The sequence below is a fragment of the Dipodomys merriami genome, unplaced genomic scaffold (assembly GCF_024711535.1).
Source record: "Dipodomys merriami isolate MVZ:Mamm:240054 unplaced genomic scaffold, mDipMer1.0.p SCAF_27, whole genome shotgun sequence".
Taxonomy (NCBI): domain Eukaryota; kingdom Metazoa; phylum Chordata; class Mammalia; order Rodentia; family Heteromyidae; genus Dipodomys; species Dipodomys merriami.
Genome location: NW_027204159.1, coordinates 13204609 through 13220530, shown reverse-complemented (window position 1 = coordinate 13220530; position 15922 = coordinate 13204609). Strand labels below are relative to the sequence as shown.

Genomic DNA, 15922 nt, shown 5'->3' with positions numbered 1-15922 from the left:
ATTAAAAAAAATCGTAGGGGGCTGGTACAACCTAGTATGGCTCAAATTTGAGGGGGCCACTTTCATGAGATGGATTCAGTATGACACAATTTGTCATTGCTTTTGGGTGAGTTATGTGCTTTATCTCATCTTTCTGAATTGGACCAGCCACATAATATGGCAGAAATCTGTAGTTTCTGAGTTTTCCAAGGACAGATCATGTCATGCTTAGTGACATTTAGCTAGATCAGTGTTTATCAGAGGTACTTATTAAAACATAGTAATTTTAGCTGGGTCCTAGTGGATCATGCCTATTACCCTAGTTATTCAAGAGGAGGCTGAGATCTGAATGTTGGGTTCACCTCTAGCCTGGGAGAAAATTCTTGTCTCTGATTAACCACTCAAAACCCAGAAGTGGAGGAATGGCTCAAGTAGTAAGAATACCAGGCTTGAGTGGAAATAGCCAACAAGAAAACACAAGGCCCATTGTTCAAGCCCCAATCCTGGCACCAACAAAAATCAAAAACCAAAACACTCCTCTTCCAAAAGAAGAAATTTTGACCAAAGATATTTATTTATTTTTGATAATAATAGTAGGGTTTGAACACAGGGTTTTACCCTTGCTAGGCAGGTATTCTATTGCTTGAGCCATGTGCCCTTTTTCACTTTAGTTGCTTTTTTTTTTTTTTTTTCAGAAAAGGTCTTACATTTTTTTTTTCCTAGGGCCAGCCTGGGACCATGATTTTTCTACTTACCTCTTGTGTAGCTGGCACCACAGCCTGGTTGTTGATTGAGATGGAATGTGGCTAACTTTTTCCCCTAGCTGGCCTCTTTCTCTGCCTACTAAGAAGCTGAGGTTACAGGTGTGAGCCCTCATGTCCAGCTGATAAAAATGTCATTTGAAGTTATGTATTTACTTGTTACTTTAATTATACAGCATCTCCAACTGTCATCTTCCTTCAGAATAGTGAGAGACACTTGCTCTTAGATGTGTATCTATCTTTTTTTTTTTTTTTTTTGGTTGGTTGTGGGGCTTGAATTCTGGGCCTGGGTGCTGTCCCTCAGCTCTTCAGCTCAAGGCTAGTGCTCTGCCACTTGAGCCACAGTTCCACTTCTGGTTTTCTGGTAGTTAATTGGAGATAAGAGTCTCATGGATTTTCTTGCCCTGGCTGGCTTTGAACTGTGACCCTCAGATCTCAGCCTCTTGAGTAGCTAGGATTACAGGCATGAGCCACCGGTGCCCAGCATGTGTCTGTCTTTAAAGAGGTATAATGTCTGTCAGTTGCATGGTTATGACCTCAGGTTCTAGAATATCAGAGCAACATTCTTTCAAAGAGTTGTTTCACTCTGGATTGAAGCTGATTTTAGAATCAGTCATTGCTAGAGGGACAAGGACAGGCCCAAGTGCTGGGAAAACACTCTCCCCATGTCTTGGCTTTCCCATTCCTTCTCCGGCTGTCCTGATGGTGTGTCCTTACTGGGCCTCCCCTCACCTCTGCTGTTCTCACTCAGATCATCTGAAGAGGAAAGACGTTGCATTCCTAACTTCAGGTAGGAAGTAGGATGAGATTTTCTCAGTTTTTTCTCTCTAGTTGAAATATCCCCCTTGGATGAAGACAATGTCCCCACTCTTTGCTCATAAGGAGATAGGGGGAGGAAGAGTGGGTCTGGAGGAAAGTCCTTGCTACCTTTCCCATGTAATGGGAAAAATGTTTAGCTACTACTGGAGAACAAGGAGAAAGCAGAATGATGTCAACATGAGAAAAGGCTGGGCACAGTTGCTCATGCTGGTAATCCTAGCTATTCATTAGACTGAGATCTGAGGATCACTGTAGCTAGCCTAGGAAGAATGTTCATGAGACCCTCATTTTAATCAATGTGCAGTAGTGAAGAACGTAAAAATATATAGACAGCACCTAATAGCCATTTTCGCTTCTGTACCTTTGCTTGCTAAAAACTCTGCTAAAACCTTGAGGAGTGGAGTGAAAGAGGCAGAAAACTGGACTGTCCTCATCAAAGTAGGCAAGCACCCCCTGAATGAATTTATTAAAAGGCATGGAGTAACATTAATGCTTAATGTAATAGAAATTAGAAGTTGTGATTACTAACTGCTTATTTTTGCTTCTGTACAAATTGCTTTGTGCTAGATGATTTTATGGTTTTTGTATGATTTTAACTGTGACTGGTTTTAGTTACTCAGTAGTGGAATGTCAGCCTGGGAGCCTAGAGTTGTTTGGTAAAAGACTTCAAAGGGTTTACAGTCCTGACCAAGGGCGCAAAGTCCTCAGAATTATCCCCACAGCTGCAACGCCCCTCCCGGAGGCCGGGGCAGTAAGGCCCTAGGGAAGAAATATAATGTTTTGAGAAACCTAAGCAACTCCATTTTTGTTTTAACACTCCATCTCAGTTCTGCGACTTGACTCCTGACCCACTTTAGCCCCAATGCTAGGAATTTATGACAGAAAGCCATGCACAATTCTTGGAGCCATAGATGGCGTTTGCTTAAGGCAGGTGTTAGCGCCCAAATGGTGTTGCCCCCCCCCCCGCCCCCCCGCCCCCCCAGTCACCTAGTACTAAGAGTTTCTGACCAACCGGTTCTTCAGCGCCCAGGGCGAGACATGCCATGCATTCTGTTGGTCCAGGTGTGACTCGTAACCGTTTTCAGTCAAGCTATGGACCAAGGATATTTTTCTGTAAAGGTCAACCAATCATATTTGCCCAGCTTAGCTTGCTTTACATGTTAACCAATCATGTAATTTCTTATGTAAAAGTTCCTTAAAGTTGTTTGTTCAATACTATAAAAACTGTGCTGATTCTATGCTCAGGGCCTCTTAGCGTCACCGGTTACCGTGTGCATGGAGGACCAAGCTCGAGCTTGCAATAAACCGGCTCTTTGTTGCTTACGTTGATCGTGGTCTTCTGGGGGTCCCCAAATTCTGGTATAACAGTAGCACATGCCTGTTATCAAATCTATGTGGAAGCATAACTAAGAGATGGACTTAGACATAAATATGGGATCCTATTTGAACAAATACAGCAAAAATGGCTAAGAGCATATTTCTGAGCTTTGATTTCAAGCCCCAGTAAAACACACACACACACACACACACACACACACACACACACACACACACACACACAGAGATGGGGAAAGATGTGCTTTTTGTCTGTCTGAAACATCTTTACTAGGTAAGAGTGGATCAAACTTTGACTGGACTCAGCCTCCTGCCTCCCATGAGTTAAAGCTTCCCTCTGCTCCTGGTGTGAATGACCACCTCTCAAGGTTTTCCTGGGGCTGCTTGATTTTCAGTACTTTGTCCAGCCTGGGAAAACTGGAATAGAGTCACCCTGGCTAAACTTTAAGGCATTTGGATAGAACTTATGACAACTGAAAAATTGGCCCAGATATTCTGTCTGTTTCACAGAAAGCTATACAGACTGCCTGGGGTATATACTAGGTCCTAAAGTTACAGTAATAGCAATAGCTGCCATGGATTGCAGGCCCGCCAGGTGGTGCCAAGTATACAATCTGGTTTCGTACACATGGCTAGTAGAGCTGGGGTATTTAGAATCCAACTTTATGTAGGAAGATGCCAGAATGGAGGGTTGTGAGCTATTGTTTTTTCCCAAGGCCAAAAAATTAGAATGCCTGAATCTAAAATGTGAACTCCAGGTAGAAACTACCTAAGATCCAGAATCACAACAAATCAAAGAAAGACAAGATAAATGGAACTGCATTGATTGAAGAGTTTCTGTATGGCAAAGGACCTAATTAGCAAGATAATAATTAAAAAGTTCACTGAATGGGCGAAAATCTAAGGGCCTCATACCTAAAATACATTCAGAGCTCAAAAATTAAACCTCCCCAAAACAAATCCTCAAAGAAATGACCACCCATTAACAAGTGGGCTAAAGACTTAAAGAGAGACTTTTCTGAAGAAGAAATTAGAATGGCCAATAGACACATGAAAAGATGTTCAACATCTCTGGCCATAAAAACAAATGTAAATTGAAACAACATTGAGATTCTACCTCACCCCAGTTAGAATGGCCATTATTTAGGAAACTAACAATAACAGATGCTGGTAGGGATGTGGCCAAAAGGGAACACTACTACACTGTTGGTGGGAATGTAAACTTGTTTAATCTCTCTGGAAAGCAGTATGGAGACTAATTACAGAAGTCCCACTTCTGGGCATCTATCTGATTTACCACAAACCAAGTTACACTAAAGCCGCCAGCACAATCATGTTCACTACAGCATTGTTTACCATAGCTAACCATCAACCCAGATGCTCCTTAATGGATGAATGGATCAAGAAAATGTCACACACACACACACACACACACACACACACACACACACACACACACAATGGAAACCTATGCTTCCATCAGAAAGAATGCATTGCCCCATTTGTAAGAAAATGCAAAGACTTGGAAAAAATTATACTAAGCAAAGTAAGCAAACCCAAAGAAACATAGGCAGCATGGTTTCCCTCATTTGTAATATCTAGAATGTGCCTGTAAATCTACAAGTAAACCCAATGGACAGTAAAAGACAAATAATTTCACCTGGACATGATTAAACAGCAATCTAAACACTCACACAGTGAGAAAAAAGCATATTCTTAGAATCACAGGGGCTCAACAGCTATGTACATAAGATCATATAAAATGATGCTTATCAAAATGAACTCCAAGAAATGGAAGTAAGAGTTTTTTTATTATACCATTTGTGGTTCTTTTTTTTTTTTCTTCTTTCCTTTTTTCCTCCTCTGTAGCTGTTTTCAATTTCTGTATCCTTTGTCTTGTATATAAGTTTATCTGATTTGGGGAAAGGAAGGGGAAACACAGAAATGGTTGGACAAAGGATGAACCAATTCAGCAGTGAAACCCACTAGACATGATGTTGGAAATGAACCACACAACTTTGCAGGGAGGGAAGTTAGGAGGGGAAAAGCTGGGAGAGAATGAGGGAGGGGGTGACACTGTTCAAAAGGAAATGTACTCACTACCTGACTCATGTAACTGTAACTCCTCTGTACATCACCCTTACAATAAAATTTAAAATAAAATAAAAAATTAAAGTGTGTGCTCTTTTCACTAAATGGAGATTGGATGAATTTATTGAATTTGATGGTAAACAGACAGCATAGTTCTGTGGTTGTCAGATACAGCCATTTCTTCTTCTTCATAACAGTATTGATTCTGTGGGATAAATACAGAAACGATGTCCAGAAAGCTAAGGGACCACTAAGTGCCTGGCACATAAAAGATGCTTAGTGAAGAGTAGACATGGTTGTAGTTGTTATTATAAATCATGATCTGTGAGTGGTAAATTCAAGCATTTTAATATAAAAAATCACTAACAATGTAAGATGTGTGTATGTGTGTGTGTGTGTGTGTGTGTGTGTGTGTGTGTGTGTGTGTTGACACACACACAGGACTTGGCACTTGAACTTAGGACTTGGGCACTATCCTTTAAGTTTTTCACTCAAGGCTAGTGCTCTACTACTTGAGCTACAGCCTCGTATCTGGCTTCTTGCTGATTAATTGGAAATAAGAGTCTCCAACTGTCTGGGCTGGGCTACTTTGATCTTCCATCTTCAAATCTCAGTCTCCTGAGTGGCTAGGATGACAAGTGTGGGAAGATGTAAGATATTAAAGAAAGAATATACTTTAACTTGAGCTCAAAATTGGATGGGCAGGTGCATGTGCATGCTCTCTCTCTTACACACATAGTAACTAGGTTTTTTTTTTTTTTTAAATTCTTAACACGAGAGTGCTATCCTCTTAGTTATTTGATTTGGAATAGAAAGAAGACGGGCTTTCTTGCTGTGATAAAAGATATTATAAGCTTGTCAAAAAAAATTTCCATTCTAGGGCTGCAAGCAGTAAATGGTTCATTTCAGGGGAAATGTCAAATCCAGGTGGTTGGCCCTAAGATATCTTTTCACTCAAACCAGAGATATTGAGGCTTTTAGCATAGTGCTGCTATATCTATATCTATATCTATATCTATCTATCTATCTATCTATCTATCTATCTATCTATCTATCTATCTATCTATCTATCTATCTATCTATCTATCTATCTATCTATCTATATCCTGCTGGGATATAGACAGTTTTTAGGCATTCCTTTGCTTTTATTTTGTTAACGTACATATGAGAGTTGAGGCTTCACTAGTGAATGAAACAGTGTCCAAGTGCCATAGTTTAGGTTAGAGGAGCAACATTTGAGGAGGACTCAAATACCACAGAAGAGACATGAATTTATTTGGTCCGGTCAACAAATATTTGTCATGTACCCACCAGGCTTCAGGATAGTGTAATGGATGGTGGACCTACAGGGAGGAGCAGTTGTACTCGTTGGGTGGGAGGGGTTCACATGGAGGTAGAGGAAACAAGACAAAATAGTAGCTTCTTCAGGAACAGTCTCAAATACTCATAGGTGGGTTGGTTGGCTGGGGCTACCATAAGTAAAGACCAAAGTCTGAATGGAATAAACAAGGGAAGAGGCTAGAAGTGCCAGGTCAGAGTGCCAGCCCAGCCTAGGTTCTGTGATAGCCCTTCCTGACTTGCAGTATCTCACATGGCCTTTCCTCTGTGCATCTTTCTTTTTTTATGTGTCCATCAGTTCTATCGAACCTGGATCTCACCCTTTTGACCTCATTTAACTTTACTTTCTAAGAGCCATATGCCCACAAAAAGCCACATGGGTCTAGAGTTATAATGCATGAATTTTGAAGGAAAAATATCAGTCCACAGAAGTAAGTCTAAGTCACATCGTAAGCATATAAACATGTATCCAGCTTGTAAGTCTTTCCTCCTCATGTATATACAATTATAGTATGAACAATACATGAAAAGATTTTAATAACTTATTTATTTGTTTATTTGATGTTAGTACCATATCTTGAACAAAGGCTCCTACTTGCTTAGGTTCCTTCCTTCCTTCCTTTTTTCTTTCTTTCTTCCTTCCTTTTTTCTTTCTTTCTTCCTTCCTTTTTTCTTTCTTTCTTTCTTTCTTTCTTTCTTTCTTTCTTTCTTTCTTTCTTTCTTTCTTTCTTTCTTTCTTTCTTTCTCTCTTTCTCTCTCTCTTTCTCTCTTTTTCTCTCTCCCTCCCTCCCTCTCTCCTCCTTCCCTTCTTTCCTTCCTCTCTCTCTCTTTCCCTTCCTTCTTCCTTCCTTCCTTTTTTCCTTCCTTTCTCTTTCTTCCTTCCTTTCTTTCTTTCTCTCTCTTTCTTTTTCTTTCTTTCTTTCTTTCCGTTCTCTCTCTCTTTCCCCCTCCCTCCCTCCCTCCCTCTCCTTCCTTCCTTCCTCCTCCTTTTCTTCCTCTCTCTCTCTCTCTCTCTCTTTCTCTCTCTCTTTCTCTCTCTCTGTCTCTCTGTCTCTCTCTCTGTCAAACTGTCTCTCTCTTTCTTTCTTTCCCAGTCCAGAGGCTTTAACTGGGTCTTGTCTCTGAACTTGTCTCTAGCTCAAGGCTAGCACTCTACCACTTGAGCCACAATGCCACTTCCAGGCTTTTCTGTTTATGTGGTATTGAGGAATCAAATCCAGGGCTTCATTCATGCTATGCAAGCACTCTATCACTAAGCCACCTTCCCAGCCTCTTGATTGGATTTCTTGCTCATGGATGATGCTCTCCCACTTGAACCACATTCTGAGAATCAGTTTTTTCTTTTTTGGCTAGTTATTTAGAGACGAAATCTCATGGACTTTTCTCCCCAGACTGACTTTGAACTGTGATCCTCCGTGTCTCAGCCTCCTGAAGTAGCTAAAACTACAAACATGAGCCACCTGGCTTGGATTTTTATAACTTTTAAAATGATTTTTTCAAAATAAATTTGCTTTTGAAATTGACGGACTACTATTGCTTAGCAGCTATGTGTACTTGAGCATCTTTGGAAAACTAATAAACTGTCTCAAAAAGAATATATTTGTGAATCATAAATCTGGCAATTAATGAAATTAACATAATACTTTTGGGTGTGTTGGTACTGTGGCTTGAACTCAGGGCCTTTTGCTTTTACTTGGCTTTTTGCTCAAGGCTGGTGCTCTACCACTTGAGCTATACCTCCACTGCCATCTGGCTCATTGGAAATAATCGTCTTTTGGATTTTGTCTTCCCAGGCTGGCCTTGAATTGTAATCCTCAGATGTCAGCTACCTGAGTAGGTAGGATTCCAAGTGTGAAACCCCAGTGTCTGGCACAATTATTTTTGTTGTTGTTGTTTTACTGAGCATTAATTTGTGTTTTACACTTAAAAATTTTTTTTGGAGCCAGTACTTTTCCCCAAGTCTCAAACACTTAGGTTGGCTTTTCAAAGGCTCATTAGACTTTAGATTTTGTCTATGAGGCTGATGAGAGGCCTGTTTTTCCTCCTCATAGATCCATGACACAAGTGGGCAAGACACTTGAAGTCCAGCCGTTCCTTTAAGCACTGATGTATCATCTAGTTCTTTGCTAAAATTCCTCTTGATGTCTCACTGGCTCTTCAGATGGGTAGGCTTCATGCCCAATTTTCCTTCTGTCTTCCCTCTTTTGTTTGTTTGTTTTTTTGGGTCCGATCATGGGGCCTGAACTCTGGGCCTGGGCACTGTCCCTCAGCTCTTCAGCTCAAGGCTAGCGCTCTACCACTTGAGCCACAGTGCCACTTCCGGCTTTTTTCTTTTTGCTTATGTGGTGCTGAGGAATTGAACCCAGGGCCTCTGGCATGCAAGGCATGTGCTCTACCACTGAGCCACCTTCCTAGCCCCTCTGTCTTCCCTCTTAACTCTACCCTCTTGCCATCTCTCTGATATTTATACCTGCTATGGAGCTGGTGGAAAACTTGGAAGCTTTGTAGTCACATGGTCTCCAAATCTACAGGAATCAGGTTTCAGTGAGATATCAGGATGATGCTAGAAATTTCCTGGAGACCGATTCTTTATGTTTTTCCTTGGAGACATGCACAGTGGGTCTGGGGTGAGACTCAGGAATTTGTTTCTTTAATGTGTTAATGGGCTACTAGTGGGGCCCCTGTCTCCTGGATTCTTATCTCTTCTTTATTACTCTGTCTTGTTTAATGGTTGCCTTTTTAAAGCATCTCTGTTTCCAGGTTTATCATCTTCCTCTCCCCACCAGGAGTCATGGACCAGCCCAGACCGTGGTGAAGCAACCAGTTCGTGGCGCCAGTGGGAGGACCACACTCACAGCGATTGTTCAGACCGGTGGGGACTGGAGCACCGGCCTCTTCAGTGTCTGCAGAGACAGGAAAATTTGTATGTTTTTCTTCTTTCAGTTCTTCCTCATTATTTCCTTTCTCCAGAGACAGAATCCTAGCTACTCAGGAGGCTGAGTTCTGAGGATCTCAAGCCCAAGGACAGAAAAAAAATGGTTTAAGAATAACTGGACTAATATTCATTCAAACACATTGCTTAGCTGGAAAAGCAATCTTGCTTTTTCAGCAATGTGGATTCTTTCATAGAGTAAGTCGATGCCTTCAATTTTTTAAAAGAATATTTATTTCTTTTTGGCATCAGTAGTGGATCTTGAATTCAGGGCCTGGGTGCTGTCCCTTAGCTATTTTGCTCAAGGATAGTGCTCTATAATTTGAAGTACACCTCTTTTTCTAGCTTTTTGGTGATTAATTGATGATAAGAGTTACAGATTTTCCTGTCTGGGCTGACTTCAAAATTTGATCCTCAGACTTGGACCTTCTAAGTAGCTGGGATTACAGGAATGGATCATCAGTGCCTGGCTAAGATTTTCCTTCCTTTCTTCTTCCTTTGTTTTTCTTCTTTTTTTCCTTCCCTCCCTCCCTCCCTTTCTTCCTCCCTCCCTCCATCCCTCCCTCCCCTCCTTCCTTCCCCTCCTTCCTTCCCCTCCTTCCTTCCTTCCTTCCTTCCTTCCTTCCTTCCTTCCTTCCTTCCTTCCTTCCTTCCTTCCTTCCTTCCTTCCTTCCTTCCTTCCTCCCTCATTCCCTCCCTCCTTCCTTCCTTCCCTAAATGAGTATTCCTTCCTTGACTAATTAAATATTCACTAGGGCTCATTCATCCAGTGAAAAGTCAGAAAGCAGCATGATGGCGAAGGCAGGAGAAGATATATCTTTGGGATACCTTTTTGAATACCTTTTTAGATTAAAGTAGCAGATTGTAAAACTATGCACATTAAGCCTGGTGCTGATGGCTCACACCTGTAATCAAAGCTACTCAAGAAGCTGACCTGGAAGACTAAGGTTCAAAGCTAGCCCAAGTAAAAAAGTTCAAGAGACTTTATTTCCAGTTAACCATCAAAATTATAGTCTGGAAGTATGGCTCAGGTGGCAAGACACTAGCGAAGGGCAAGAGGTCCTGAGTTTAAACTCCAGCTTGAAAATCAAAACTGCATATGCTTTCCACAAAACTGTGCAGGTTAAACACTATTTGGGGGATGCAGTGAGGAGTATAAACATTTAGAAAAAGATATGGAAGGACACAAAGACATATTTATAGCAGAGGTTTCAGGATGACAGGCTAGTGAATAATACTTATTTTTTGTTTATATCTCCTCAACATTTCTAGGAGGACTATGTAGTGCTCTAATAAAAGCAAGAATGAACACAAAAGGAAACTTGCTTTGCCAACTGAATTTTTTTCTCACACACTGGTTCACTTTTAAAGAGTTACAAGAACACCGTCTTCGAGCTGCATGGTTTTCTCCTGGGTTTGGAGTTGAAGCCTGTTGATTGAATTTTTACCTTCTGGTAGCACCTCTCTGGTACCACATGTCAGAATCATTCTCCAGAATCTTGGTCAGGGAGCAATTGGATTACAGAATCCAATCCAATGCTGTAGGAAGTGGTATGTGTGATGGATGAGGGTTGGCTTCTTAAGTTCAAAAGTTCAAAGACTCTGGCTTTAACAGTTTTGAAGAATATCACTCTCCCCATCCTGTGGAAACTTCTGGGAAGATCAGAATTTGTTCTAAAGTGTTGCAGGATGGGTCAGTGGGTCAGAGAGCTCATTCAGTAGAGTCTTTCTCTCTCTTTGTCCCTTCCTGCCTCCCTCCCTCCCTCCCTTCCTCCCTTCCTCCCTTCCTCCCTCCCTCCCTCCCTCCCTCCCTCCCTTCCTTCCTTCCTTCCTTCCTTCCTTCCTTCCTTCCTTCCTTCCTTCCTTCCTTCCTTCCTTCCTTCCTTCCTTCCTTCTTCCTTCCTTCTCTTTTTTATTTCTTTTTCTTTTTTTGGTTCTGGTCCTGGGGCTTGAATTCAGAACCTGGGCTCCATTCTTGAGTGTTTTTGCTCAAGGCTGGCACTCTACCACTTGAGCCACAGCTCTACTTCCAGCTTTTTTAGTGGTTAATTGAAGATAGAATCTCACAGACTTTCCTGCCCAGGCTGGCTTCAAAATACAATCCTCAGCCCTCAGCCTTCTGAGCAGCTAGTATTACAGGTTTGAGCCATTCTGCCTGGCTTGAGAGCCTTTCCTGTAGCTTGGAGCTCTGCAGTCTCTTCCTGCCACAGCTATGTGTATATGGCTTTCTGAATATTCACAGCAACTGTTCTCTCAGAGTTGCTCCTGTTTCTCTGCTCTTTTCATGATGTTGTCATTCAATGCTACAGTACAGAGAGACTAGAGTAGCCATGCAGAGATGTGGAGATCTTGTTCCAAACAGGTAAATGGACTATCTTTTTTTTTTTTTTTTTTTTTTTAATAGCATCTGGTATGGAGCTGGGGGAACATCAGTGCATTTTCAACTCTGGCAAAGCCTAGAATATAATGCAGTTGAGATAACAAATTTGTATCAGATATAGACTATATAGTTCCTGTGCTGCCTTCTACTAGATTAATCATATTACCTAGAGTGGCTTCTCTGGGTCTTTATTGTTCCTACCCTGACAATAAAGAGAATAAAAGTATTGACCTGAAGAGTTGTCAAGAATAAAGCAGATAATGCACCCCCCCCCCCCGCCTTTCTCATAAGAGTACTGAAGTATGAATTCAGGGCCTGGGTGCTGTTCCTTAGCTTTTCCTCTCAAGGATAGTGTGCTACTGCTTTTTTAAAAATATATTTTTTATTTTCTATTTTTTAAATAAGTTTTTTTATTGTGAAAATACTGTACAGAGGGGTTACAGTTACATGAGCAAGGTAATGAGTACATTTCTTGTCCAGCATTGTTGCCTCCTCCTTTGTTTTCCCCCTACTATCCTGTCCCTCCCATCTCCTGATCTACATTCCCCCACCAGCCCCTACTTCCCCCCCCCGCCCCCCGCTGCCTAGATTGTACATCTCATTGTTGCAATGGGTCAATCTGTATTCCTATTTAAACATTTTGTTTTTTCCCTTCCCCTCCCCAAATTATACCAACATCAAATACAGTGAAAACAGGGTTATACCATGCGGGAGGGACATACAAAGCAACAAAAAAATCACTTGGTACCTTATAAATACATTAGAAAATATATTTTTTATTGTAAAGATACTGTACAGAGGGGTTACAGTAACATCAGTAAGGTAATGAGTACATTTCCTATTGAACATCCTTACCCCTCCTTTGTTTTCCCCCTACCATCCCTTCCTTCCCTACCTCCCCAACTCCTGCTTCCCTCCCCCCCCCAAGTTGTAAAGTTAGTTTTCAACATAGTGTCTTGTATATCTCATTGTTACAGTGGGTCAACCTGTATCCTTATTTCAGCATTTTGTTATTTCCCTTCCCCTCCCCAAATTAGAAAAATATATATACAAGATGCAGGGCACCAGAATCAAATACAGTGAAAACAGGGCTTATACCATGGGGGAAGAACACAAAAGAAACAAAAAAAATCATATAGTACATTATATAAACACATTAGAAACAATAACAAGAAAGATAAAACCTTGGGGCTGGGAAGGTGGCTCAGTGGTAGAGCGCTTGCCTTGCATGCCTGAGGCCCTGGGTTCGATTCCTCAGCACCACATAAGCAAAAAGAAAAAAAGCGGGAAGTGGTGCTGTGGCTCAAGTGGTAGAGCGCTAGCCTTGAGCTGAAGAGCTGAGGGACAGTGCCCAGGCCCAGAGTTCAGGCCCCATGACCGGACCCAAAACAACAACAACAAAAAAGAAAGATAAAACCTCTTGTGTCCCTATCTTGGGGTTCATTTCACTTAGCATTATCTTATATGGATATATATATATATGACCTTCTACTAGTTATTGCACATAAGGGAAAGCATGGGACCTATCTTTCTTTGGGCCTGACTTACTTCACTTAATATAATTTTTATATGTTTTTTATATTTTTATTGTAAAAATACTGTACAGAGGGGTTACAGTTATATGAGTAAGGTAATGAATACATTTCCTATCGAGCATTGTTACCTCTCCTTTGTTTTTCCCTTAACATTCCTTCTCTCCCCACCTCTCCAACTCTTCCCCCTCCCATAAGTTGTAAAGTTCGTTTTCAACATAGCGTGTACATCTATCTCATTGTTACAATGGGTCATCCTGCATCCTTATTTCAGCATTTTCTTATTTCCCTTCCCCTCCCCAAATTAGAAAAATGTATATACAAGATGCAGGGCACGAGAATCAAATACAGTGAAAACAGGGCTTATACCATGGGGGAAGAACATACAAATGAAACAAAAAAAATCACATTGTACATTATAAATATGTTAAAAACAATAACAAGAAAGAAGAAAAGCACTTGTGTCCCTATCTTGGGGTTCATTTCATTTAACATCATTTTTTTTTACAAAATATTATTTATTTGCTTAATATCACCTTATATGGTCATATGTACATAGCTTTTGACCTTTTCTACTTGTCCTATACATGTACTAGTTTTTGCAAATATGGGACCTATGTTTCTTTGGGTTACTTCATTTAATATAATTTTGTCCAAGTCTTTCCATTTCCTAACAAATGGGGCGGTGTCATTCTTTCTGATGGAGGCATAGAATTCCATTGTAGGTATGTAGTTGTGTGTGTATCAAGAAAATGTCATATATATAATGTATGACATTTAAATTTTCTTGATCCATTCATCTACTGAGGGGCATCTGGGTTGGTTCCATATCTTAGCTATGGTAAATAATGCTGTGATAAACATCGTTGTGCTGGTGGCTTTAGTATGGCCTTGTTTGTGATTGGTTGGGTAAATGCCTAAAAGTGGAACTGTTGGGTCATAGGGGAACTCTGTGTGGAGTCTTTTGAGGAACCTCCATACTGCTTCCCAAAGTGGTTGAACAAGTTTACACTCCCACCAACAATGCAGTAGGATTCCCTTTTGGCCACATCCCCTCCAGGATCTGTTGTTATTAGATTTCTTGATTATAGCCATTCTAATTGGGGTGAGATGGAATTGCAATGTTTTGATTTGCATTTCTTTTATGGCTAAAGAGGTTGAGCATTTCTTCATGTGTCTATTGGCCATCCTCCTTTCCTCTTCAGAGAAGGCTCTCTTTAGGTCTTTAGCCCACTTGTTAATGCATCCATTGTTTCTTTGAGGATTTGTTGTTGTGGGATTTAATTTTTTGACTTTTAAGTATATTTTAGATAGGAGGCCCTTGTCTGTTATATGGCTAGTGAAGATCTTCTTCCAGTCTGTGGGCTTTCTATTGATCTTGTTAGCTATGTCCTTTGCCATGCAGAAGCTCTGTAGTTTAATGCAATCTCATTTGGCCAACCTTTTTTTTGGATTTGTTGTGTTTCTGGGTATTTATTAAGAAAATTTAGGCCTGTGCCAAGGAGCCCTAGAGTTTCTCCTATTCTTTCCTGTAAAGTTTTCAGGGTGCCTGTTTTTACTTTGAGGTCTTTGTTCCACTTGGAGTTGATTCTGGTGCAGGGTGAAACATAAGGATCTAACTTTAGTTTTCCACAGGTGTTTAACCAATTTTGCCAGTACCATTTACTTTCTATTTTTTTTTTTTTTAGCTTCCTTGTCAACGATTAGGTGGCTATATGTCTGTGGGTTCATTCCTGGGTGTTCAGTTCTATTCCATTGGTCCTCAGGTCTGTTCTTGTGCCAATACCAAGCTGTTTTGATTACTATGGCTTTGTAGTAGAATTTGAAGTTTTGTATTGATATTCCTCCAGCACTGTTCTTTCTGCTAAGGATTGTTTTTGCTATTCAGGGTCTTTTATTGTTCCATATGAATTTTTGGATTGCTTTTTCTATTTCATTGAGGAAAGAGCTTGGAATATTAATAAGTATCGCATTGAATTTGTAGATAGCCTTTGGAATTATTGCCATTTTCATGATGTAGATCCTTCCAATCCAGGAGCTTGGGAGGTTTTTTCCACTTCCTTAATTTTGCTTTAATTTCCTTTTCCAGGTTTTTAAAGTTTTCATCATAGTGATCCTTCACTTCTTTAATTAACTCCTAGGTGTTTTATTTTTTGTGGGGTTATCATAAAAGGAGTTGCTTTCTCGATTTTAGCTGCACTCTTCTTGTTACTGGCATACAGAAAAGCCATTTATTTTTTGGGGGAGGGTTAATTTTATACTGTGCTACTTTGCCAAAGTTTCAGATCAGCTTGAGTAACTTGGGAGTGGAGTCTATGGGATTCTTTGAATACAAGATCATGTTATCTGCAAAGAGGGAGAGTTTTACTTCCTCTTTCCCTATTTGGATCCTCTTTATGTTTGCATCTTGTCTTATTGCTCTAGTTAAGCATTCCAATACTAAACTGAAGAGGAGTGGAGAATGCGGACATCCTTGTCTCATTCCTGAACTTAGAGGACATGGCTTTAGTTTTTCGTCATTAAGTATAATGCTGGCTGTAGGTTTGTCATACACAGCCTTTATTATATTGAGGAATGTTCCATAGGTTCCTAGTTTCTCCAGAACTTTCATCATAAAGGGGTGTTGGATCTTGTCAAATGCTTTTTCTGTATCTATTAAGATAATCATGTGGTTCTCATCCTTGCTTTTGTTGATATGATGAATTATATTAATTGATTTGTGTATATTGAACCAGCTTTGCATCCCTGAAATGAA

At 40.5% G+C, this 15922-nt stretch overlaps 1 protein-coding gene across 2 annotated transcripts in view; it reads left to right on the top strand.

Annotated features, from left to right (window-relative positions):
• The first annotated feature begins 1124 nt into the window (after positions 1–1124).
• Plac8l1 (PLAC8 like 1) overlaps positions 1125–15922 on the top strand; it is a 31304-nt gene continuing 16506 nt past the window's right edge. Inside the window, exons 1-2 of one of the 2 annotated variants that reach the window (XM_070036000.1) lie at positions 1125–1530; positions 9110–9246. In XM_070036000.1, coding sequence (XP_069892101.1) covers positions 1406–1530; positions 9110–9246 — 262 coding nt within the window. In that variant the 5' untranslated portion in view covers positions 1125–1405. The remainder of the gene's footprint in view (positions 1531–9109; positions 9247–15922) is intronic. The other variant, XM_070035999.1, reaches the window with a different exon arrangement.